The sequence below is a fragment of the Poecilia latipinna genome, unplaced genomic scaffold, assembly GCF_001443285.1.
Source record: "Poecilia latipinna isolate Pla-1442-1.1 unplaced genomic scaffold, P_latipinna-1.0 Scaffold1264, whole genome shotgun sequence".
NCBI lineage: Eukaryota > Metazoa > Chordata > Actinopteri > Cyprinodontiformes > Poeciliidae > Poecilia > Poecilia latipinna.
This window is the reverse complement of record NW_015113880.1, coordinates 113,982-139,604: the sequence shown is the minus strand read 5'-3', so window position 1 is coordinate 139,604 and position 25,623 is coordinate 113,982. Positions and strand designations below refer to the sequence as shown.

The window sequence follows — 25,623 nt, the reverse complement described above, 5'->3', positions numbered from 1 at the left end:
AAAAAAAAAAAAAATTTTTAAAAAAATATTTTTAAAAAAAAAAAAAAAAAAAAAAAAAAAAAAATATATATATATATATATATATATATAAAACTTTAACGTAAACTGCATCTGTGTCTGTGTCTGGTGAATTTTGGTTAAAACTTGTTTTTCATTCAGTGGGTAGAAAATACAGAAATTTACTCAAGAGTAGAAATGCTCCTAAAAGTTAGTTTTTTTTAAAAAGTTCCTCAAATGTAATTGAGTAAATGCAACTAGCTGTTACTTAACTCTGAACATTGTTGTTTTTCAGTCTGAAATCCGGCGGAGGTTTTCCAGCGAGCTCGCGGTTTTGGCTGCAGGAGTCCAAGCCCTGACGTCGGGAAGCATGACCCCGTGTTCTGCTGATACCGGGTTTGGCGACCAGCGTATCGACACGCCGCCTTCGTCTTTACCCGGTCCGTTCACGCCGAGCTCGTCTGCTTCGTCTCAGGGGGGCGGAGGAACGCCTTACAGCTCCAGATCTGGGACTCCTTTCTCACAAGACTCGGGCTACTCCAACAGCAGGTAGAGTTCATCCAGACGATTAGCTTAGTAGTCAGGTCCTCCATACATTATGCTGACCATTTATCTGATTTTTAAAGAAGTGTTTCATTATACAATGGTACAAATACATTAACAAATGCAAATGAACACATTTAATTTCTTTTTAAATAAGAAAATAGACATTGTATTGCTTAAAATGCAAAAACATATAATTCCATCACCGTGATCATTTGTAGCAAAGGATGGATTGACAGAGAAATATGTTTTTTTATTATTATCTTAAATGCTAAATTTATGTATATTTTTGACCTAATTAGATCTGAGTGTTTTGCTTTGTCAGCAAATTACCCTTTTTAGAGTATGCATACTCCAGTTAATGATTAATCAACTTCTAAACTAGTTGATTATTTCAATAATTGATTCATTACGATTAATCCAAATAATCGTTTCAACCTGAATGTTTTTTTTTCTCTTAATTTTGGGTTTGATTATGTTGTTTCTTCAGTAAATTGCCTTTTTTGAATCTGTATACTCTACTTGGCGATTAATTGATTGCTAAATTAGTTGACGATTATTTCAGTAACTGATTAATCTCAATTAACTTGATTAATCGTTTCAGCTTTCTTTTAATTTCTTTTTTACAGTTTTGGTTTAATTACTGTTCTGGGTGTGTTTGTTCTTCCAGCAAATTGATTTCTTTTTTACTCCAGTTAATGATTAATCGACTACTAAAGTAGTTGACGATTATTTCATTAATCGATTAATTGTTTCAGCCTAGTTGTTCAGCTGCAGTAAGAAAGAGCTCTTCTGATTGATAACTGTAATTAATCCAGTAAAATCTCTTCCAGGCATCCGAACTACAACTCTGGCTCTTTGAGCAGCGGCTACCCTCCCCAGGACATGTTGCCATCTTCATCTTCATCGTCTGCAGTCTCATCTTCTGTTGGAGGTTTCAAAGTGTCTCGTTACCCCGACGAACAGGATCCGTCGCTGTACCACCGCGGGCGCCCTTCGTACCCCCCGACCGCATCGTACCGTCCCAACGAGCCGCCAGGCTACCCGCCCTACCCCAACCTCGGAGGTCCCGGCTCACACATGGCGCATCACTCCTCGATGCCTCCGCCGCCGATTTGCAACCAGTACGACCATCCTCCGCCGCCGGACAGGGAGCGGGAGCGCGAATCAGTGGGGAGGTATGCGCCCGCGGGGGTCGGCTCCAGAAGGTCGTCCTACCATCACCAGCAAGACTCAAACTCCTCCTCGAAGTACCATTCCCACCACTCCCACCACCATTCGGACCGCCGGGACGACCGGGGTTACCGGCGAGACAGCGTGGGCTCCCGCTCCGGCGACCACGGCCACCAGCGGCACCGCAACCACCACCACTCTCACAACCACCACAGCAGTCGCAGAAGAAGCAGCCACGACCGGGACCGGGACCGAGACCGAGACGCCGACTACGCCAACAGCTCCGACCCCAGATACAACTCCAACTCCTACCGATCGTCGTCCAACAGCTTGTCGCCGCCGCCGTCGTCTTACTCGGCGTACGCCTCCTCCAAAGATCCCGCCCCGACGGCGCCGCAGGATGGCTCCTCCCGCTCGGCGGCTTCAGCCCTGGCAGAGAAAGCTGGTTCTGATAAGGACCATCACGGCACTTTGCCGCCGCCACCGCCTCCTCCGCCGCCGCCGCTCCCACCGGCCTCCGTTATTGCAGCAGCCGTCGCCGAGACGCTGGGAACGCTGGACTTTAACCAGGACAGTCCGGCCCGCGAAGACCAGTGGACCAAACCCAAACGCCGTCCCACCACGCCACCCGCGCCGCCCAAAACGCCACCACCTTCCTCCCCGTCCCAACCAACCACCGCCAAATCTTCCTCCAACTCTCCCTCCTCGGCCTCCCTGCCTCACCACCTGTCCTCCTCCTCCAGCTCCCCTCCACCTCCCCATCGCGACTCCTCTCCAGAGCCGGACTCCACAAACGAAAGTTTGCCGTTTGTCTACCACAGCAGCAGCCTGGACTCTCGAATCGAGATGCTCCTGAAGGAACAAAAGGCCAAGTTCTCATTCCTCGCTTCTGACGAGGAAGACGAGGAGGACAGGAAAGAGGAGAAGCAGAGGAGCAGAGGTAGAGAGGGAGCGGAGCGAAGAGGCGACGCTGCGAAGGAGCAGGAGCACAGGGGGGACAACGGGGAGAAGGACCACAGGAAGAAGGGCGACAGAGAAGGACACAGAGGGAGGAAACGGGGAAAAGGAGAAGGGAGGAAGAGTCCGACTGTCCTCGCCGCGGGGACGCAACCCTCCGAAAATTATTCCCCCCATATCGTAGCTCCAGAGGAACCTCCGCCCCCCGTTAGCATCGATGCTACTGAAGCTCTGCAGCAAGACGATCCTCAGGCTGGTTCTGCTGATCCGGGGGTCCGGACCGGAGCGCACACGCCACCGCCGTTCAACGGGCAGAGCCAGGTACGTTACGGCGCTAAACATCATCATCATCACTTACACCGAGGGCCACAACAGAGGTTTAAAAATCTGTAGAAAGAAAAGTTAAGTTATATTTATATCTGCACATCTAATGCAACACAATAGTTTAATAATATAAACAAGTGTGATTTCCAATGTTTGCCTTATTTATAAAACAAAATAAAAAATGCAAACGGTATCTTAAATGTTGATGGTTTTTCTATCATCTTTGAATTTTTTGTGTATTTTCTTAGCAACCAGAGCAGGATATGGATCACCCATTCTTCAAAAACCTTCGTCTGCTTTTGAGTAAAAGTTGCTGAATGTTTCAAATTCAGTTTAAAAATACTTCATTAATCCTGAAGGAAAAATAAAAAGTTAAATAATTTGTGGTCTTACTTACTGACATTTAATTAAATGAGCACTTTGTGTTGTAATTTGCAGATTTAGAAAACTTTCTCTGTATACATTTCTCTCTAAGATTTGATTGACTGCATCAGAATCCAACTTTGAGCTGCCATTTTTGTCCTGCACAAAATCACATGGAGTGCCACAAATGGCCCCCGGGCCACACTTTGGACACCCCTGACTTACACTGAGAAAACTAAGAGGTTGTTCCACCATTAGGGCTGAGCCTCTCTCTCTGACCACTGATTGAGTTTTTGCTGAGGTTGATAAGAAGTATCGACCGATCACTAATCTCCCAAAGTCCAGGAATGGTTTATCGGTTCACCCTTCCTCTTTTATTCCTTTTTCTTTGTTTCCTGTTAAAGAGTCGGTGGTTCCTCGAACTGTAACTTCTGTGTTTTGTCAGGCGTCTCCTCATTCTTCTGGTGAAGACATGGAGATCTCAGACGACGACGCCGAGGAAACGACCACCATAACAACCGTCACGACTCACCAGCCGACAGTCGCCTCAGGATCAACGCCGTCGTCCTCACAAGCCGCCGCTGCTGGACTCTCCCAGCCGGCAGACCCCTCATCCTCTCCGCCACCCATCTCTGATTCCTCACAGCACTTTGGGACCTCCATGCACCCGCCGATTCCTTCCTACCCGCCCCATTTACCGCCCCCTCCTCCGCCCGGCTACTCCCTTCAGCCGCCGCCTCCGCCTGGGATTCCACCTCTTCCTCACATGGAGCTACACCCCGAGTATCCTCCCCCGATGCCCCACCACATGTACGACTACGCCACCTCCATGGAGCTGATGAACCAGTACAGCGGTGGAGCCCCCATGTCCTTCCAAATGCAAACACACATGCTAAGCCGCCTGCATCAGATGCGTTTGTCGTCGTCCAACGGCACGCCAGGGCCGAGCGAGGCTGCGACCGGAGACTACGCGTCGTATCATCTCCACTCTATGCCGCCGCCTCACACGCACCACCCCTACATGGACCAAGAGGGCAATGGGGCGGGGGCGCACTACGACCAGGACCACAGATACATGCCGCCCCACATGTCATACCCCTACCACGAAACCCACAGCACTCAGATACCGCCGCCTCCGCACCACAGCATCCCGCCTCCGCACTCCGGGTGGCCGCCGCACGTCTTACCGCCTCACTTCCAGTCCTACATGCCGCCGCCCGGCTACGGCACCATGCTGACCGGGGAGGGGGACGAGTACAGCGCCTCTGGGGAGGCGATGCCCATGATGGCGGAGAATCCGCACGAAGCGACGGTTCAGATGGTGTTGGCCTCGTTGATCCAGGAGATGAAGAACATCGTGCAGCGGGACCTGAACCGCAAAATGGTGGAGAATGTCGCCTTCGCCACTTTTGATGAGTGGTGGGACAGGAAGGAGACCAAGGCCAAGGTGATCAATCAATTAATCAATCAACTTTATTCCTGTAGTACATTGCAAAGTGTTTATGTCATGAAAACATCATAAACGCATCATTTTGACACGTTGTATGTTTGGAAATGCAGAATACTGAGCACAAAGAGCCGATGCTTTTCCACGCCGTCCAAAGCTGCGGTGGATTGATTAGCTAAATGAAACCTGGAGATGTAGGCATTATTAATTTGGTGCCCCAGCAAGCAGAAAATTAACACAGAAAAACCATCGAACGATTCAGGGCCACTTTTCTTCTCGCTCCGTGTTGGCTACGCTACGCTAGAATCGTTGCCATAGCAACTGACAACAGCGTCACTTTATGTTTCATAACTCAACACGAAAAAACACGGAAACATTTCCCACACAGAGAACAGGACATTCGGTCCGTTACAGTTTTATGTTTTCAGGCTTGATGGTCATTTTGTGATTATTGATAAGTGATCGCTCTGGTAGGTTAGCTATCGCTGCTATTAGCTAAGCTAACGCTGTGGTGGTAGATTAGCTAATTTAATCCCCTGCTCTACTGATGATCTGTCAGAGTTGGTGTTTAGGTCGCCTATTTATTTATTTGGTAACTGAACCAAAACACAGAATTCTGCAGCACATCTACATGTTCGGCTGTCATAGTCAAGCTAGCATCACTGACCGACTTCGTCTTCCTCGTTTTTATTAAAACCTTTTCCTGACTGCATCTAGTTGGCATAGTGTTAGCAGCAAAGCACTGCGTCTGTTTTTGTTTTAGATATCAGGCGTACATTTAAGATTTAGCACTTTATTGATAACTTAACAGCTAAAACTAAAGGCAGTCATTGTCAGCGAGCAGCTTTGGACAGGGGGGCCATGGTCATCAATTGTGAAAACAGTAGCAGACTTTACAATTTGTCAAGCGTCATCATCAAAATCATCAAGCATATCAGTCTATGTTCTATTTATTATGGGTCAAAATCACCTTTGAACAGGTGGGATTTTGGTCTAGGAGAGTCTTAAAGAAACTCAGTGTTTCAGCTGTTTTGCAGTTTTCTGGATGTTTGTTCTAGATTTATGATGCATAGAAGCTGATACTTCTATGCATACTTATACTTCTAACACAAAATTCAAGTTCTCAAAAGTTTAGGGCTGCAACTAACAATTATTATTGTAATTGATTATTCTGACAATTAATCGATTAATCAAATAAAAATGTACACATTCTGCAAATTTGTCAATAAACCAGTTTGTTTACACAATATTAGAAATGCATTAAAATATGCAAATAAACAAATCGATCAATGTTTTAAATAAGAAAATTCCCAAGTAGTTAAATGAAATTAAGGCTTCAACTAACAGTTATTTGATTAATCGGTTATTCTATAGATGTTATGAGGATTAATCGGCTACAAAAATCGTCACTTTCTACATTTTTTTCACTTAAACTTTTTATGCAACATTAGAAAAGCATTAAATCTACAATGCTTTTGTAGCATTGTATATTTAACAGGGATTTAAAAGGGATTAAAATACTTTAACCCCTTTTAAAAATAAGAAAATAAACATTTTATTGCCTAAGATGCAACAACATAGCGTTCATTTAGGGAACAACTTTTTTAGTTGTAGCAAAAATATGCGTCTGCAGTTGAATATCCTTCTAACATCAGCATGTGAAGAGCTCAACCCTTTCCGCTTGATTGCCAGGAGTTGTGCCTAATTGAAGCCATTTGGGATTTTAAATTGAGAATGTTTTGTTCTTCAGCCTTTCCAGACGATGGTTAGGGGAGTGTCTGCCTTACGGGACGATGAGAAGAAAGAGGAAAAGGTCAACCGTCCTCGAGAGCCTCTGACGTCGCTTGTGGATTGGGCGAAAAGTGGGGGGTTGGAGGGGTTTTCTCTCCGTGGAGCGCTGCGATTACCTTCATTCAAGGTAAAAATATCATAATTCTTTACATTTGAAATTATCCACATCTGTTGCTTGAAGATTTTTGCCAGTTTTGAGTTTTATTTCTTCGAAAAGACCAAGCTGTTCCCGAATTTTAAATACTCTCAGTTAATGTTTAGTGTTCCCAGATTGTGTGCTATTAAACACAACTGTAAAGTTTAGCTGGAACTATAACATTCATTGACTTTTGTTTTTACAATTAACAAAACATGTCGATGTTCAACGGTGCAGGTGAAAAGGAAAGAACCTCAGGATTTCAAAGAGGGAGACTTGAAGAGGCCTCGGCCTTCAACTCCACCGGATGAAGATGATGAAGGTTTGTTGATGTTGACGCTTTAAAAAGAGGGTTTAAACTAATCGACCGGAAGGAAATAACTCTTAAATCGATGTCTGGTTCTCAGCTGGGAGAATGCCAGAGGCAGACAGGCATGCAGCTGATCGGGACAACAAGAGGAGGAAAAAGAAGCCAAGAAGTCGTAAACCCTGGGAGCTCGACAGCGAAGGAGAGGAAACATCCGACGGCTCATCGAGCGAGAAGGCATGAGACACTTTTATTACTGCTGAAACACATATTTCAAATTAAACTAGTGTATTTTGAGCTGAAGAAAATAACTGAATGTAAATATTCAGATAGGACTGAAACGATTAATCGATTTTTCAAGTAATTGTCAACTAATTCAGTAAACGATTATTTACTAAATAGAGTAGACGGACTCAAAAACGGCCATTTTCTGAGACAATAACATACGCATAAATAGTTAAGATAAAATTGTATAAAAATATATTGGGGTTGAAACGATTAATCAGATTAATTGTGATTAATCAATTATTGAAATAATTGTTAACTAATTTAATAATCGATTAAACATTAACTGAAGTATATAGACTCAGAAAAGGCTATTTGCTGAAGGAAGAACATGATCAGAGCCGTAGCTAAGCCAAAAATGTACAAAAATATTATTACTGAAACGATTAATCGGATTAATTGTGATTAATCAATTATTGAAATAATTGTGACCCAATGTAGTTATCAATTAATCGATAACTGGATTATATAAACTCAACAAAAAGGCTATTTGCTGAGGGAACATATTCAGAGTAGCAATTAAGAAAAAAAACGTACAAAATGTTTTAGGGCTCAAATGATTCATTGCGATTAATCAGTTATCGAAATAATCGCCAACTAATTTAGTATTAGATTAATCGTTTACTGGAGTATCCAAACTCAAAAGAAAACAATTTGTTTAAAGAACGACACAGGCAGAGCAGTAACCGTACTAAAAGTATCAGGGCTGAAATGATTAATCAGATTAATTGTGATTAATCAATTATTGAAATAATTGTCAGCTAATTTAGTTCTTGATTAATCATTAACTGGATGATACAGTCTCAAAAAAGGCCAATTGCTAAAAGAACAACACATTCAGTGTTAAGCCAAAAATGTCCAAAAAATAAATACAATTTGCATTTAAGATTAGAATAAATCCTACCAGAATTTTATCTTCACCAGGTTCAAATTGTCCTTCCAAACCTTTTATCTCTATAATTATTAACCAGTTAATTAAAGGAAATATTCGGCAGATCGGCTCTACTCTGTATTGACGATAAATCGAGCAGAAATGTTGAAGCTTTAAACATGTTGATAGTAAAATTATTTGTTTTAGCTGCAGATACAGGCTTTGCTGCAAGAATTCACTGAAGGACTGTTTTGTTTCTGCGTTTTAGGCAACAAAATGTTTATTTTCTTATCTATAAAAGAACAAATTTTTCTTTGCATCCCTTTAATACTGTGTAAAAGAGTAAATATGTATGAATGTGCCAATTTCTCTATCTGATTAATCGTCAGATCAATTGATGTCTAAAATAATGATTAGTTGCAGCCCAACTTAATTGTTTTAGGAATGATTCATGTTTTTCGCTAGATGGCAGCATTTCACTTGTAATGTTTTCCTTTTCTCTGCAGGAGGACGAAGAAGTGGAGAGTGAAAAGGAATCAGATGGTAAAATCCAATGACTAAATGTTTATTTTTCTCCTTTCAGTAAAGAAACCAGTTAACTGACTTTGTTTTCTCTTACAGATGACGGACTCAGCAGTGACAGCGATGATGAGAGCCTGTCTTCGTCCTCTGAAGGTTCCTCCTCTTCGGCGTCCTCCTCTTCGTCCTCCTCTGAGGATGAGGAGGAGGAGGAAGGGGAGCTAGTGGAAAGTGGCGGTCCAGACTCCATGGATGAGTCGACAATGGACAGCACAACTGAAAAGGAGGACGACAGGCATGTTGTGTTTTTTAAAATAAGACACGTTTTATTTCTCCCTGTCTGAAGTTAAAATCAGACCAAATTTCTCCTGTTTCAGGTTAATTAGGATCAACAAAATTATTTCTATTCGCTAAATTCCAAAGCGAATCAATAAATATTAAAGCCGCTTAGGATGTGGATTTATGTTGGTCCAAAATTTTCCAGCAGGGGGCGTTATCTGACATCAGTAAGCAATAAGTCAATTAATCGCCTGATAAATTAAAACTAGCTTCATAATTTCCATAATTTTTCTCTGTTTCAACCATAAATTGGATGATAAAAGTCTCCAGTCATTTTATTTGTTTTTTTATTCATTTATTTTATATATTTATCAGTTCCAGTGTTAAATGTTCATCAGAAATCAAAGTTTATTGATCTTAGAGAATGTGTTCCTGCATTATTGTGCCATTATTACCACTATATTACTTGAAAATAGTCTTAAAACAACAATATTATCGTTTATCGCTTCTCTGACGATATATCGTCTCGTAAAATTTTATATCGTGACAGGCCTAAGTTTTTTTTTATATATTTAAATTATCTTCCAATTCCAGGGTAAAATGTTCACTAGAGATCAAAGCTTATTCATCTTTAAGAGGATGAACTTCTTACGCTTTTTGAAAATGGTCTCAAAACAACAATATTATCGCTTATCACAATAACTTCTGGACAGTTTATCTGCATAAATCAGGAAAATATTTTAATAATTTTATATGCAGTGGGATATGAAGTGGAAATCTATTGGGTCAAATAGTTTTGATAACTATTCAGTCTTTATTTCCTGCTCAGATCATTTTTTCTTCCGTTTTTCTCAGGGAAATTGTTGCAGCTGCTGTTCCAAAGGTCGACATCAAAAAAGGTTGGTCAGCATTTTTTATCTCATTTTTATTAAGCCTCCAAAACCAGGGGCAAATTTTAAATCAAAGTTGGAAGTACCTTTGATTTCTTCCAGTCTGAGGTCTATTTGGATTATTTTCTCAAATGTCTGCCTCCCTTTAGTGGTGCAGTTGTGATTAAAGTCCGAGGTGAAAGTCATAATTCTCAGATTAAAGTTTGAATTCTGATTAAATTCTCTGTCTAAATTCGGAATTTTGATTAAAAAAAAATAAAAGTCAGAATAAGCTTTCACTGTAAACCAGGTTCCCTCATTCAGTCTGTGAGTTATATTTGCATAATCTGCTCTAATCTCTCTCTCCTTTAGGTTTTCCTAAGGAAATCAAGGCCGATATCCCGGCGGCTCATTTGTCTCCGCTCGGCCCTCGCCCTTCGTCTCCAAACGCTTTCGTTCCTCCTCTGAAGAAACGCAGGAAGACCGTTTCCTTTTCCACAGACGAGAACGACGGCAAACCGCCGCTCCCGTCGCCAACGCAGCCGGGAAGCGAGGCTCCGCCCACCGCCGACAAGCCTCTGGACTCCCCCATCGCTCTCACGCCGCCGCCTGCCTGCCGCCCCGCTCACGGCATCCAGCTGCTTCCTTTCGCCTCGAAACCCGGCGAAGGCAACGCGCTCATCGTCCCGCCGCCGAGCTGGAACCAGGACCCCGACGAGTCCAAGAAGACACCCCTGGCTCCCTTCCCGAAATCCCCCGGCAAGCGGGTCGCGGGCAAAGACTCGCCCAAGCCCGCCGCCGCTCCGGTCATGGTGTGCCGCACTGTTCAGAACCTGCCGCTGGACCACGCCTCGATGTGTCGCATGGCGTTCGAGGAAGCCCCTGCGGCGGCGCCGGGCAACAAGCGGTCCAGAGGCCGGACCCGGACGCCCAGCGTGTGCCACGCCGTCAGGGAGGATGAGGAGGACGAGGAGGACGGCGAGCAGCGGCTGAGGATCAGGGAGCAGGTCGGCGCGTCCAGCCTGCTGCAGCTGGCCGGCGCCGACCTGTCGGTGCTGGCAGACGTGGCGCTGAAAATGGACCCGGACGCCGGGGACTCGGAGGAGACGGAGACGTCGGACGAGGCTGAGGAGCAGAAGATGGAGGGCGACCCGTTCTCCCTGGAGTCGCTGGCTCTGCTGATGAGCCCCGGTGGCGCCGTCGTACTTCTGGAGCACAACTACTGCAAACCTCCGGCGCTAGCCGCCGCGGCGTCCGGCGCCAGGAAACCCACTGCCAGGCAGGACGCGTCCGTGTTGGTGTCGGCGGACCTCAACTCCATCTCTGGAGTCCTGGAGGCGCCGGAGGAGGTGATCGGGGAGGCGGCGCCGCCCAGAGGAGACAAAGGCGAGTACTTCTCCCCGGTGGGAGATCTGGGCGACTCTGATGATGACAGACAGGTGGCGCCGGTGTCTCCGTCAGCAAAGAGGAAGAATTACAAAGGCCTGGAGGTCGACCAGGACAAGAGCGAGAAGAGGAAGAGGAAAGACAAGGAGAACCTGGAGCCGCATCGCATGAAAAAGCAGAAGGAGCCGCTGGGCAAGAAGCAGAGGAAGAGGAAGCTGGAGGTGGGTGGCTTCAACACATTCTGGGATTAAAGTCAGAGTTATCAGATTAAAGTCAAAATTCCCACATTAAAGTGTGAATTCTGATTTTAAAAAGTCAAATTAAGATCAAAATTCTCAGAATTTTTAGAATAAAGTCAAAATTCCCAGATTAAAGCCAGAATTCTCAGATTAAAGTGTGAGACCAGAACTGTAGTCAGAAAAAGTCGCACCGAACAGCAGAAGGAGCAGATTGGTACGACCAGAGGAAGCTGGAGGTGTGTGGTTTCCCCACAAGTGACATAACTGTGACGTTGTTTGTTTTAAAACCCGCCGTCAGCTCACGTCATTTGCTTTGTCATTTCTCGTTACGCCATGCAGGTTTTTCCACTGTAAAAGAACAGACACACGGTTTTGTCACCATGTGATGTGGTACTGTCGTGAGATTACTTTGTTATGGGAATAATAGCGACTCGAACTCCAGTGCTGGTCTTGAAAAATACTTGCAATACTCTTTAGGAAACCAGCCACAGAAAAGAGCCGGACTTGCATCCCTAAACTGTTTGGAGTGAACTAACTCTCTCACTCTGCGGTTACCTAGCAACTCGCTCACTCTTTGGTTGCCTAGCAACAACCTGTTGCGTAACTTGCACAGCAGCAGTTCAAGGGTTTGCCACTGTGCCTCGTAACTGTTTAAATCAACAGCAGCGTGGAGTGAAAAAATGGATAAAACAGGAAGGTCACGCCACCGGACTGGGAGTATTTAAGATATTTAAAACAAAAATAATTCATAATTTTTGTCTTGGATCTTCCAAATAAATTTGGTTAAAAATGAAGAAGGACCAGCTATGATTCTTAAATCCAGATATAACAACAAATGTGGGTTTTTAACAGTTTTTTCACTTCAGTTTTGGAATATTTGCATTAAATTTCAATGAATATATTTTATGTCCAAAAGGTTTTATTTGGATGGCTTGAGACAAAACGGCTGTTTTAAGTTGTTATAATGGATCTAACACTTTTTCACCAACATTAAGGAATTATTTTCTTAAAATAAGCTCTTATATCTTGCTTAAAAGTTATTTGTAAGTTAATTTTGTCTTATTTTAAGTGTTCTAAGATATTTCCACTAGAAACTAGACCAAACGTACTTGGTAAGATTTTGTATTTTTGCAGTGTAGTCTGAGTGTTTGTTACTACATGTTCTCACGCTGCCAGTCACCAGAACCTTGTTGTTCACACAAAGAGTTTGTACATCCTTTACAAAATGACGTACGAAGCCATTTTGTTGGTTTTTTTCTCTTCCACATTGGTGAAGAGTGGAATATACGTTTATTTTGTTGGTCTCTAAGCCATGGTGCATCTACGCTTTGTTCTGCACTTGCCTACCAAGATGGCGCGGATCCCTTCTGGTTCCCACTCTGTTTTTATTTATTCATCTTAAATGTTAACAGTGTGGTATGATGTTACCAACAATGAGCCTTTTTCCCTGCAGGAATCAGATTTTGAGGAGGATGTTGACGTGGAGGAGCTGGAGTCTGGAGAACTTTCCAGCTCGGACACGGAGAACGAAGTGGCTGAAGGGATGAGGAAGAGCGAGCGTCTCTTTCTGCAGGAGGCCGGGGTGACGTCATCGCAGAGCTGGCCCAAACCAGCGCCGGCGCCTGAGCCGCTACTTTTAAAGTTTGAAAACCGCAGCGAGTTTGAGCAGATGACCATCCTGTATGACATCTGGAACTCGGGTCTGGACGGGGAAGACTTGAGCTTCCTGAAGAAGACGTACGAGAAGCTGCTGCAGGACGACCACAGCTCCGACTGGCTCAACGACACCCACTGGGTCAGCCACACTGATATCCTTTACAACTGGCCTCTCTTTGGCTGTTCAGTGGGAACATTTCCACAGAAACATGGTGTCCAAACTGCGGCGCGAGGGCCATTTCTAGCCCTCTTAGTTATTTTGTTCAGCCCTCAACCACAACACAAAAAGGGCAGAATCTTGTTTTTCCAGCTCAGGATTTGAGGCTGGTCCAGTTAAAAATTAAAATCTTAGTGAAGTTTTTACTGCTTTTCTACGGAAGCCAAGAGGAGTCTTAATCGCTTTTGATTTCTCTTTATAACGAGAGATTTATGTTATCACAAGACAGAAATGTCCGTTTTCTCAAGATAACGAGTTGATTTCTCGTTTTCCGCATTTATTTTTTCCTGCTGGTTTTCTCAATCTAACAAGTTGATTTTTCACATATATTTTTTGCTGAAGGTTTTTTTTCTTTTCTATGGATTTTGATTTATTTACAAACTTAGCTAAAAAAAATAAATAAATCTTTTGTGTCCCTCAGTTACTTTGAACTTTGACCCTTTTGGGCAGGAGGTACCAACGATTAGATCGGTTGTTGAAGTAGACCTGTTTCTTGTTGCCCTTGACCTCTGACCTGCACTAACCAATTTGCCGAACCCCCGGCGTAAAAAGAAGAGCGCGGACGGCCAGCTGCGGGAGCATGTGACGGGATGCGCCAGGAGCGAAGGATACTACGCCATCAGCCGCAAGGAGAAGGACGTCTACCTGGACCTGGACCTGCCTGAGCAGGTCATACGGGAAGTCGAAAACGTCGACACCTCGGTGAGTTTTCATCTCCCAGCAACAAACCTCTTAACTTTTTATGCATTTTTTTTTTTTTATCTTTTTGAAAAGCTTTCTTAAATTTACACGTAAGAGCCGATTTTATATGCAGTGAAAAGTTTAGATTTTTATTCTCAGAGGATGTTTTTCATTTTTCAGCTCAGGTTGGTTTTTCTTGTTTATAAGTTGAGTTTGGTGTCAAGTCGAACTGCAACTATTGATTATTTTACTAATCAATTATCCAGACTATTAATCGGATAAAGAAATTGGATTTCTCCATTTCACCACTTGTGCCTTTTATGTGCACTTTTAGAAACTCATTAAAGATCCAAATAAACAATTAAATGACTTTTTAAAATGTGAAAACCTTTTGTTTTTTTGTGCTTAAAGTACACCACCATATGTGAAACGCTCATACTTTTCTGGTTGACTTCACATCAACAAAGCGCAGGGCTGATCTGCTGACTGTTTTTGATCAAATGGTTAATAACTGATAGAAAAATATGCTTGATATCAGATTTTATTTGCAGAATTTGAAGCTTAATCTGTAGTACATACTAAAAGACATGATTTATCTTTAGTGCAAAGCGTATATATTTTTAAATCAGTTTTGGCTCAATTACTGCTCTGAATTTGTTGTTTTTAGCAAATTGCATTGTCGATTATTTGGTTAATAAGTTAATTGACGATTAAATGAATAATCGATTAATCGTGATTAATCAGATTAATTGCTTCAGCCTAGTGTAAACTGTAGATGCGAATGAGTGAAACTGTTGAAAAGTCTTTTTATCCCCAACTACTCTGATAAAACTGAAAAATACGTCTGGATTTATTTTATTCAACAGTTTTGTTGACGTAATTTGGTTTAACAGAAGGTGTTCCCTTTGCTTGTTAAATTAGGTTGGTGTGTTTTTGCATGAAGTAGTTGGATGTGGCTGATTGTAAAAACTTTTGCCCAACACATGAGTAAAGCGTTGAAAAGAAACATTTGTTTCTTCTTAAACTCAAATAATTTTCCTGCAGAAGCAAAGTCTGTACCAGTAAGATTTATTTAAGATTTTAAAAAGCACCCACCTGCCAAAACTTTTAGTTTTCCGGCTGGTTTTTTTTAAGACAAATTCTCTAAAAGCAAACAATGAATCTGATTATTAACCAAAAATTAATTCAAAATCAAGAGAAACGCATCATTTTGAGCTGAGACTCTTCCTGTTCTGTCAGGTTCTTTAACATAATACCAATAATTTTTAAATTAAAGCCCTCTACTACAAAACCACAACATAAAAACATGCTCTGAAATTTACATTTCTGGGAAGAGTTGCAGAAGAATTTTTGTTTAGACAAGCTTGACAATGAATTAACACCAGAAAGAAATAAAAGTTTCAGTATCTCCAGGTCAGGATTGGATCCAAAAGGTTGTTATTATTTAGCAATAGTCATAAAACAAGAGCTGGCATGAAGATCCAGGGTGAAAATTACAGCCAGAGCAGATCTGGCAAGAGGAATTAGAAGATTGATGGCTGTCTGAATGTGAAGGCGCAGATTTAATTGACTCAGCTGTAAACATTCAAGATGCTTCAAAGTTAATTTAGTGCTAATTTGCTTTGTTTGATGCGAGTTGAGGACGTTTGATTGCTATAAATAATAAAACATGGCTGCTAAAGGCAAACATTTGATCACGGTTTAAAGATACAAGCCTAAAATACATTTTTCTGTGGTTTTTATGGAACTGATTACATTTCTGCTGCAGAAACGCTGGGTTATATTTAGAAGAAAAATTTGATTATGGTGTTATTTTACAGGAAATGGTCCAAGCTGAATATTTCTTAAAGCGATTTAAAGGCTCTGTTGCTTCCATAATCACAGTATAAAAACAGTTTTCAGAAGCAGGAATATGTGCAGCTTGACCCAAAATATTTATAGCAAAGACCGTAAATGGTGACTGCCAGAAGCGCTGGAAAAGAAAACGACCCAAGTCTGTTAAATCGCTTATCGTTCCTTGAATTACGAGAAGAGAAGAAATGGATGTTTCTCTCATAAATGACGAATCTTCTGAGGTTCAGCTGCAGAGGTTTTCATCAGTAATGTGTAAACAAATTGCTTTTGGGAGTTTTGTTTAAACCAGGTGAAGCTAAAACTATGGCTTGAGTTTTGGGTAGAACTTATTTAAAGTTTTTTATTTCTATTTCATCTTAGATGCAAAATGTAAATGTATTATTCTGTACAGTTTGGCTTAATTTCAGCCCTGAATGTGTTTTTCTTTTAGCAAATAACCTTTTTGAGTCTGTATGCTTCAGTAAATGATTAATCGATTACTGAATTAGTTTACAATTATTTACACAATTGATTAATCACAATTAATCATGATTAATTTGATCAAATTAATCATAATAATCCAATTAATCACAATAATCACGATTAATCACAATTCATAGTTTCAGTTCCACTTAAAACCTTTTGAAAAAGCGCTTTCACAATGCATCCTGTCTCATTTCTGACTTTGTTTCCACCTTCAAACTTGCGATTGCTTCCTCTTTAGATCACATTAAAACAAAATATTTTAAGCTACTACTTCCTCTTCAACACCAACAGAGGATTGATTATGAAGCTAAAAATAAATCTGGGCGTCTTCAGCCGTGTAATAAATGGCTATGATTTCTCCCTTGTGCAGTAACTGTTCTTATTTTAAAGACATTTCCAGTATTCTTTTACATCAACATGTTAATATTTCTGGTTATTCTCGTAAACAAGATTCAGTTTTTTGGATTTTTTTGCATATTGGCCACATCCTTCATCCAAACCATAAACATTTCCCACAGAAACCCACAGAAGATCCTCTTTCATTAAATGGAAGTGCTTTGCTTGTAAAACATAATAGGAAACATGACTTGTTTCTGCATTGTTGCTTTAGTGCATCCTGGTCCAAAACAAGAAATTAACAATTATTGAGCTAAAAAACAAAACAATAATTAATTTAACGGTTCAAACGAGCCTCATTTTGAATTGACTATCTCAGCATGCTAACCTGCTTATTCAGGTTGGATGTGGATGAAAATTAGTTTTTTGGTTCCCTCTGGATTTTGAAAGTTGTTCCAGATAATGTGATGAAATGTTTTCTTAACCTTTCTGCTGAAGTTACTTTTCTTTTGCAAAAAGAACATCTGAATGTAGATATTTGATGTTTTAATTGGAAGGAAAGCTCATGTTTTTGTTTCTTATGTAATGATAAAAGTTCAAATCATCCTTAACTCGTTGGATTTCCCAACATAAGACCATTTATAAATGGTTTTTATTATCTTTTTCTTCAATAAACATCTTTTCAGGCTTTTTCCCATCATCTTTTTTACATCCATGTTGTCATTTTTCCTACATATCAAGCCAAACATGATCCACTTTTTCTTCTTCCATTTGAAGCTCAATCATTGATTCAAGGCGGGACTTTTTCTGCTTTTTGTTACAAACACAAAACTGAGGAAAATATCCATCCTGGAAAATGTTTGGATCGGTTCTGTTCTTCGGCATGTTTGTGTGGAAATCCTCTCTAATTTCCACAATGACTCACTGACCAGAGGAGAAATATTTCGTTTTGTTCGGAAAAACTTTTGCACTTTATGGACAATTATGAGGCTGTACAGTGAAGCTATGCAACGCCACAGTCTCTTGTGTGCATTTAAATTGGTTTTATAGTTTTTCTTGCGACAACAATTACTCAGCAGTCTGCACGGCATTGTTGTGTCAAACCTTGAGGTTGTGTTTCCCTTTTTTGAAATTCCTGCTTTTGTTGGTAATAGATGCACGTGTATTTACCGGCAGTCCCTCCTCTCTCTTTCCGTTCAGGTTACTGAAATGTAAACCTGCAGCAGTCTTGATGAACTGGAGGGAAAATACCTCCGTAAAGGGGTTTTCCCCTCATATGCATGTCTAGGTTTATAGAGTCTGGTTGATATTTTGTGTTTTTATTATTATTATTTTTAAATGCTCCTGGCTTCTTGCTCTTAGATTTTAAGTTCAATGTGTCACCATGAAATTTCTCAGATTATTTTTTAAAATGTTATGATTTAAAAGGTTACATTTGTCGTTTTCAATACAGAATTACTTCACAGCACAAACATAAATGTGCAAAAACTCAGGTTAAGTTCGCAGAGCAGGCAAATGCAGCCCAAATAATCGATTAGTCTGGCGATTAGTCGATTATTCTGACAATCGGTTAAATAAATTGGCACATTCTGCAGATTCTGATTTAACCACTTAAACTTATACATACAATATTATAAATGCATTAAAAGAAGCAAATACCCAACCTATATCTGGGTTTTTCACCGTGGTATAAACGGCCCAATTCCATATTTTTCACCCGCAAAAAATCCAATATGTTCTGCTTCCTTATGTGCTGCTGAACCAGACAACCGTTTTCAAGGACTCTACGCAGTCGTGTCACGTTTTATCTGGTTTTATATAATTTATGTCAGAGGTGTCATAATTGTGCACCAGAGATCGGTTTTACTGCACCATAAATTGTCCCAGAAATTGATTAGTGTCATGTTTTTATATTAAAATCAATTGATTTATTATTTGTGTGTAAAACGAGGGATAGTAGTCTGCCAAAAATATTTTCTGCGGTTTTTATCAGCATCGTTGTGGTATAAAAACTAAACCAGGCATCTCAACCTTTAGTTTAGTTTATGCTGTGGAAATGAAAAGGAACCTTTCCTCCATTGCACATGTTATTTCCCGTCTTCGCTCAGGCTGTGTGTGATTCCCCCACACTCAAAGGAATATCCAGGGTTCAATAACACCTTTGTTAATTTCAATACGGTGCTTTCACGGTGTGATTTCTGTAGAAAGTGCTTGACATTCTGTTTGCACAGTTTTGTAATAAAGTTGTCACAAACGTTTAGGAGAAACAAACTCCTTCAGAAAGTCAGGTGATTATTTATGAGTTTAGTTCGAGTCAAAAGGTTGTTTATTTCAACGCAGACAGATTTATTCAAGGCAATGAATATTATCCATTATATTTTATTATGTCTGGAACTCAAGATTATTTTAGTAATCCATTATTCTGCCGATTAATCAGTTATTCTGCCGATTAATTGGGTTTGAAAAAAATGTCACTGCAGATTTCTCAACCACTTAAACTGTTTTATAAAGTATTACAAATCCATTAAGTAATGTTAATTAATACATAATTCAGTTCATTTTTTAAATAAGAAATAAAATGTCTTTTCAGCGCTGTCGGTTTAAGTGAGTGTTGATCAATTGTAACAGAGGAAGCATCTAAAAAGCCTTTTCCGCTTGACATTTAAACTGTGTAGGAATAATCTGTTGGTTATTTTTTAGATTTCCAGTAACTGGATTGCAAAATGTGTTTTTTCCAGAAGTTCAACCTGGTGAAGCTAAAACCACTTCAGGAGTTCTGAGTAGAACAAATTAACCAACAGAAGATTGAGATTTTTCTTCTTTCTCTTGTCTGGAATGTAAACTGTAAAACGCAGTTTCAGTTTTGACTTAATTACTGTTGTTTTTCCAAAAATAGCTTTATTTTTGAGCCTGTATGCTCCTTTACACGTGAATCAATTATTAAAGTAGTTGAGTATTATTTCAACAATCAATTAATCACGATTAATCGTTTCACACTTATATTTTATATATTAAAAGTATTGAAATTGGGGGACTTCTTGGTTAAATTTGCTTTGTTCTCAGACCAATCGAGTATAAAAGGTGTGTGTAAATTTGCAAAACCTCTAATTTTGACAAGAAATTATTCACAGTAATGAATTTCATAAAATGAACTGAAACTGTTGTCTTGACTTTATTAGTATTGTTTTGTCTCCAAAGTTTGCAAATTAGCCTTGGAAATATTTGAGTTTTACTGTAGGTAATGTAGACAAACCCTGAATATTGCAAAAGCAGGTCAAGGTGCAGCTCTGGATCCGATCTTACTGAGGAATGCTCTGTCTGAAGGTTTTCTGTGTCTCGTTTCCCGGCAGGGAGCCAATCGGGTGCTGTCAGAGAGGCGCTCAGAGCAGCGGCGCCTCCTCACCGTTATCGGAACCACAGCTGTCATGGACTCTGACCTACTTAAGCTGAACCAGCTTAAGGTACAGCCAGCCTCTTGTTGGGTTACAGCCGGACTCATTTTCCATGCACAACACACTTTTGACATGTAGCTTGTTATTCCATGTCGAGAGCAAAATGCTTTCTTCCTCTAGCAAAGCCGTATCTGGTTTCTGGTGGTTTTAAATTCAAGTCATGCAGAGCTACTTTGAAACTATGTTAAAAATGTTTGGGTGGAGTTCTGCACTGCAAAAACACAAAATCTTACCAAGTATTTTTGGTTTAGTTTGGAACAAAACACTTTTCCTATATTATAATTTATAATAAATTAAAAATGTATTTGTCCACTGGCAGATTTTCATTAAGTAATTTTTCATCAATATTAAGGAATTGTTTACTTTAAAAAGGTCCTTATGTTGCTGAAAGTTACTCGTTTTGTCTTATTTCAAGTTTACTAAGAAATTTGCACTAGAAACTGAACCAAAAACTCTTAAGATTTTGTATTTTTGCAGCAATTGAATGATCACAACATTTAGAGAAATTAAAAGCTTGTATTTTTATTTATTTTCATTTAATTTTCCTCCTTACAGTTCAGAAAGAAGAAGCTGCGATTCGGGCGCAGCAGGATCCATGAATGGGGCCTGTTTGCCATGGAGCCCATCGCCGCCGACGAGATGGTCATCGAGTACGTCGGTCAGAACATCAGACAGGTACGACTTTATTTTATTTCATTTTTTGTCAGATAAGTGTAAAACAGAATTCAAACTCCAAAGCTTCAACAGATCAAGGATTCATTTCCTAGATTATTTCACAGCTTGTTAGAACGGGGACCTGTTATGCAAAATTCACTTTTTGCCTGTTTTTTTATTTCCACTTGGATCTAAAAACTGACCAAATATTTAAAAAAACCACCCAGGCATTTTTTGGCAATAAGTTAAGGTTGTTTTGGTGTCTGGAAAATTAACCTTTTCAAAAACTTTCAGATTGTTGAGTCACATTCCACGGGCTCTGTGCCGTTACCTAGCAACCCCAGTGGAATTCTGCTCGTTGCCTGGCAACCCAAGCTGAGTTCCGACACGTTTGGTCAGCTGGTTTTACCTCTCTGTGCGGAAAAAAACAAGTGCTTTGTTGTTGACCTACAGTCCAGAAACCACTTGGTGCATTCTTTCTGTTTGCACAAGGCTCTACTAATGCTTTTCAAAGAAGTTCGGTTGTGTAGTTGCGCTATTGCAGTTGCAGAAAGGTGAAAGCAACACCAGTCATTACTTACTTCAGTGCAGATTTCTGTGACACACAGAAGAAATAGAAACAAACAGCAGTCCTGATTTTTATGGACATATTCACACTTCTCCCTTTTGACTTTCTGGTTAAAAACAAGATTCTTAGTTTTGCGAGTTTGAGTTCTTTGAATAAAAATGAAAGGGAAACAGTTTTAACATCTTGTAAAACAAATGTTCTGTTAAACCAGCGGTTTGTTTCTTATGTGAAACAGAATAACAGGAAATGTTGGCCTCTAGCTTTATTTTTTCTTCCATTCACAGCACAATTACCATAGCATACCAACTTTATTTATAAAGCACTTTAAAACAACCACAGCTGATACAAAGTGCTGTACATTAAAACATAACAATTAAAAAAAAATAAATAAATAAAAACTCTTACAGTTTAAAAACAAACATACAACTTAAAACTAGATCCCGCTGGAGTTGAAAGCCAAGTAAAATAGATGGGTTTTAAGACGAGCTTATATGCGTTATGGGTTAATAAATGTGGCTAAAATGGAATCCAAAATAATTTAAATGGGAAAAATGCATCAAGCTCATTCTGAAATGACATTACATGTGCTATAAAATGTAGTGAAGATGTTTTGTTCACCTTTTTGTGTTTTGCCACCAACTAAATCTAATTTTCCGACTCGTTGATGCAGATGGTGGCCGACAACCGGGAGAAGCGGTACGCTCAGCAGGGCATCGGGAGCAGCTACCTGTTCAGGGTGGACCACGACACAATAATAGACGCCACCAAGTGTGGCAACCTGGCGCGTTTCATCAACCACTGCTGCACTGTGAGTCTCCACCAAATCTATCGGCTTTATGGCTGTGGCGCTTTTCAGGCAGTTCAAAGAGCTTTACCTCATGAAAACATTAAAACGTCACAAACACATCAACAACCCGCTTAGAGCTGCTTTTGAAACATAATAAATTAAACATTGGTCAGCATATTTGATGTGTATTGATGATTTTGATTATGGCAGTTGACAAAATGTGATGTTTGTTACTGGCAGAGTTGGGAAGTAACTAGTTAAATTTACTCAATTACATTTACTGGAGTAACTTTTTTGAAAAACTGTTCTGTTAGGAGTATTTTTACTATACTGTACTTTTCACTTTTGCTTGTGTAAGTATTTTTACTTGAGTAAATTTCTGGATTTTCTACCCATTGAATGAAAAACAAAAATATTTTAACCAAAAATTCACCAGACACAGACCCCTGCAGTTTTTGTTACATTTATTAGTTTTTTTAATTGGGAAATTAAACTGATTTGGAAAAATGTTCTTTTGCCTGATTTTGTTGAATTATTGTCATTTTGATCCTTAAAATACCAAAATTTCCACCTAAATTTATATTTGGTGTAATTTTTAAATATTAAATGATTGAAAATCTGAAGAGTTACCAAATACTTTTTACTTCTACTTGAGTATAATTTTTAGGTAATCTGTCCTCCTCTGGTTACTGGTTTCACTGTTGGTGACTGTATGATTTTTTTTTTTATGACATTGTTCTACAAACTTGATTGATTGGTTGATTAAATATAATTTTACGTATGCTACATTAGTCCTTTCATCCTAAAATGTTCTCCAGGCGATAAAAGTCTGACTTTGTAACTGCCTTTATGTGACTCTGAAGGCCTAAACGTTTTGAAATCTTCCTTCCTCAGCCAAACTGCTACGCTAAGGTCATCACCATAGAGTCTCAGAAGAAGATTGTGATCTACTCCAAGCAGCCGATCGCCGTCAACGAGGAGATCACCTACGACTACAAATTCCCCCTGGAGGAGAACAAAATCCCCTGCCTGTGTGGGACGGAGAACTGCCGCGGAACGCTCAACTAGTGAAAAAAGCACTTCTTGTTTTTTTTCTTCTCGCCAGCAGCCAACCTTTACCTTTTTTCTTCTTCTTTCTTTTCTGTCAGAGTTCAGAGCCCCAGAAAGTAGGAAACTGTGTCGCACACATTTGCACTTTTCACCTCAATTGACGTTAACGCTCCTTCTGTTTCCCAACATCGGAGGAGTGGCAGTATTCAACAAGTCACGAAAACTTTTTTTTTTCTATTCCCACGCCAGCGTCCGTTTGATAAACAGTAACACAGGTCATTTCTGTCTGTGTCGGATCAGATTTTTTATACATATCATGGGATTTTTCTTTTTTTTATAGATGTTTTTCCCCCCAGCATCCATACTCATCCCAAACGCACAGGAATGCCAGAAAAATTCAGGGTTTTTAAAAATCGCTTGTCATGGGCGCACTTTTAAAATAATAATAATAAAACATCTTCTTTCCAGTAGGTTGTCAGTCATGCAGGATTTCTGAGTGCGATATTTGTTTTGTGGTTTTGTTTCCATCTCTTTAGAAAACCTTTGCTGTAATTAATAGTATTTTGTTGCGTTTGCACAAAGTTTCTTATGATGAAATGACTTTTCCCCTCAGTGTTCAGCTCTTGTCTCCGTGTCCCTCTTGGTTTTGATTTGCAACAACCTTCTGCCGCCTAAAAGTGTTAATATTTCTCCTTTTTAAGCTGCTACTGACAGTCAGCACAACAGAACAGTTTTCTCCTTTCACGCTGATTTACCTGCTTTTAACTGCTCATTATTTGCTGCATTTCTTCTGTATGAAAGGTTTGCAGATTCTCACAAAGTTTGCAAAAATATTTGCTTGAATAAAGCAATTGGAAATGTTATTTAGAGCTTGTATGTTCCCTGCAGGCCCTCCAAGAACAAAAACAAGCAATCAACCGTTTCTTTCAGAGTTCCTACACAGAATTTGCTTTGACGACTTTCCAGAAAAAGACAATTTAACATGGAAATGTTAGATTTGTCCAGACATTTTATGCTACATTTAAACGATTTTGCCTTCATTTTTAATTTTTCACCCATCAGTATTTAGATTTTTGAATGTTTGCACATTCAAAAATAACTAAAAATGGCCATTTCAGTAGATCTTAGACATTACACACATTTATTGATTTTTTTTTTTTCGTGTTTGCATTTATTGTGAGACTCCAACCCACATTTGGCAAATTACAGATTTTTGAAATGTAGCTTTTACACTGTAAGTTATGACAACTGTGTAGGAACCCTGTGCATTGCATATTTTCTTCTTCTTGCCTTTAAAAGCGCGTATATCAGTTTCTCTTGTGTTCCTGTTTTATTTCAACAAAAAAAAGTCTCTGTTGGAAGAAAAACGACTGAAGGATTTCAACATGTTTCCGTTGATAACTCAGATGTTTAGTTGCTTTATAAGGTTATCTTTAAAAGAAAATCCCCTGCTCCCCCAGAACTCATTTGTATTTATTTTATCTGAGTGTTTATCGCATGCCGAGCATCCCCCACCAAAATGTCCTCTCCTGACGCGGCGGACGGACATGTCGTGTTTTTTGCCGTGCACGTCGCTGTTTTTCTGCTGGATGAGTTTGTGTTGCACTGCAGACAGTCGGGCTCTCCCATGTTTACCCTGAGTTTTTTTTTTTTTCCTCCAGACCGTCCAAAGTTTAACTTTGATGTTGAAACTTTTAACCAGACTCCCTCTCTTTTTTTTTTCTTTTTTTTTTTTCTGTGTTCCCTCGCAACCTGAAAATTGTGTACTATAATGCTTGTTGCAATGAAAGCCTTTCCATACGAAACAAGACTTATTTACGACAGGATTAAACAGAAAAAAAATAAAAAGAAGTACATGTAAATATTGTAGAGATGTTTGTTTCTCGTAGAAACAAACGGATTCCAAGCTGTAAATATGTTGTTCCTTTTCCTCTCCATGAGGAAACGTGTACATACCTTTCATTCATTTATTTTTTATTGTTTTTTTTCCTCTTAATTTGATGATTTTAATATTATTTGCAATATTTCTCTTGTATTAATGCGTTGAACCCTTTATTAATGGTGCATTAAAAATATTTTTTAAATAAAAACAAGAAAATCTGTTTTTATTTTCCCTTTAATGACTCTTCTCTCGTCCTGTGAGCTGTAACTCATCTGCAGATATTTTTTTAAATTATCTTTAACGGAAAGAGGAAGGGGAAAGATGGCCCGGTTCTCTCAGCAGATGTTGACCTCAGCTGGAAAATCCCTACATCTGTTTCAAACGTGTTTCTGCCACTGCCTGACTTTGTGAACGTCACGTATTGTTTTCTTTTCACCAGACGGGAACAGAATCCTGACATGGAAAGGGTGTGTCTGGGGGGAAAAGGTATGAACCATCATGTTTTCAGCTGCCAGGAATTATTCCTTTATTTAAA

The 25,623-nt window shown here is 40.0% G+C and overlaps 1 protein-coding gene across 3 annotated transcripts in view; it reads left to right on the top strand.

Annotated features, from left to right (window-relative positions):
• Positions 1 to 25,048, top strand: part of setd1a (SET domain containing 1A, histone lysine methyltransferase) — a 34,419-nt gene extending 9,371 nt beyond the window's left edge. For all 3 annotated transcript variants that reach the window (XM_015054612.1, XM_015054613.1, XM_015054611.1), the window contains exons 6-21: positions 293 to 546; positions 1,374 to 2,991; positions 3,803 to 4,804; positions 6,555 to 6,722; positions 6,969 to 7,053; positions 7,139 to 7,275; positions 8,701 to 8,737; positions 8,816 to 9,008; positions 9,848 to 9,891; positions 10,234 to 11,468; positions 12,940 to 13,294; positions 13,880 to 14,061; positions 20,046 to 20,156; positions 20,703 to 20,822; positions 22,040 to 22,177; positions 23,051 to 25,048. In XM_015054612.1, the coding sequence (XP_014910098.1) occupies positions 293 to 546; positions 1,374 to 2,991; positions 3,803 to 4,804; positions 6,555 to 6,722; positions 6,969 to 7,053; positions 7,139 to 7,275; positions 8,701 to 8,737; positions 8,816 to 9,008; positions 9,848 to 9,891; positions 10,234 to 11,468; positions 12,940 to 13,294; positions 13,880 to 14,061; positions 20,046 to 20,156; positions 20,703 to 20,822; positions 22,040 to 22,177; positions 23,051 to 23,224 (5,853 nt within the window). In that variant the 3' untranslated portion in view covers positions 23,225 to 25,048. The remainder of the gene's footprint in view (positions 1 to 292; positions 547 to 1,373; positions 2,992 to 3,802; positions 4,805 to 6,554; positions 6,723 to 6,968; positions 7,054 to 7,138; positions 7,276 to 8,700; positions 8,738 to 8,815; positions 9,009 to 9,847; positions 9,892 to 10,233; positions 11,469 to 12,939; positions 13,295 to 13,879; positions 14,062 to 20,045; positions 20,157 to 20,702; positions 20,823 to 22,039; positions 22,178 to 23,050) is intronic.
• Positions 25,049 to 25,623: the final 575 nt, after the last annotated feature.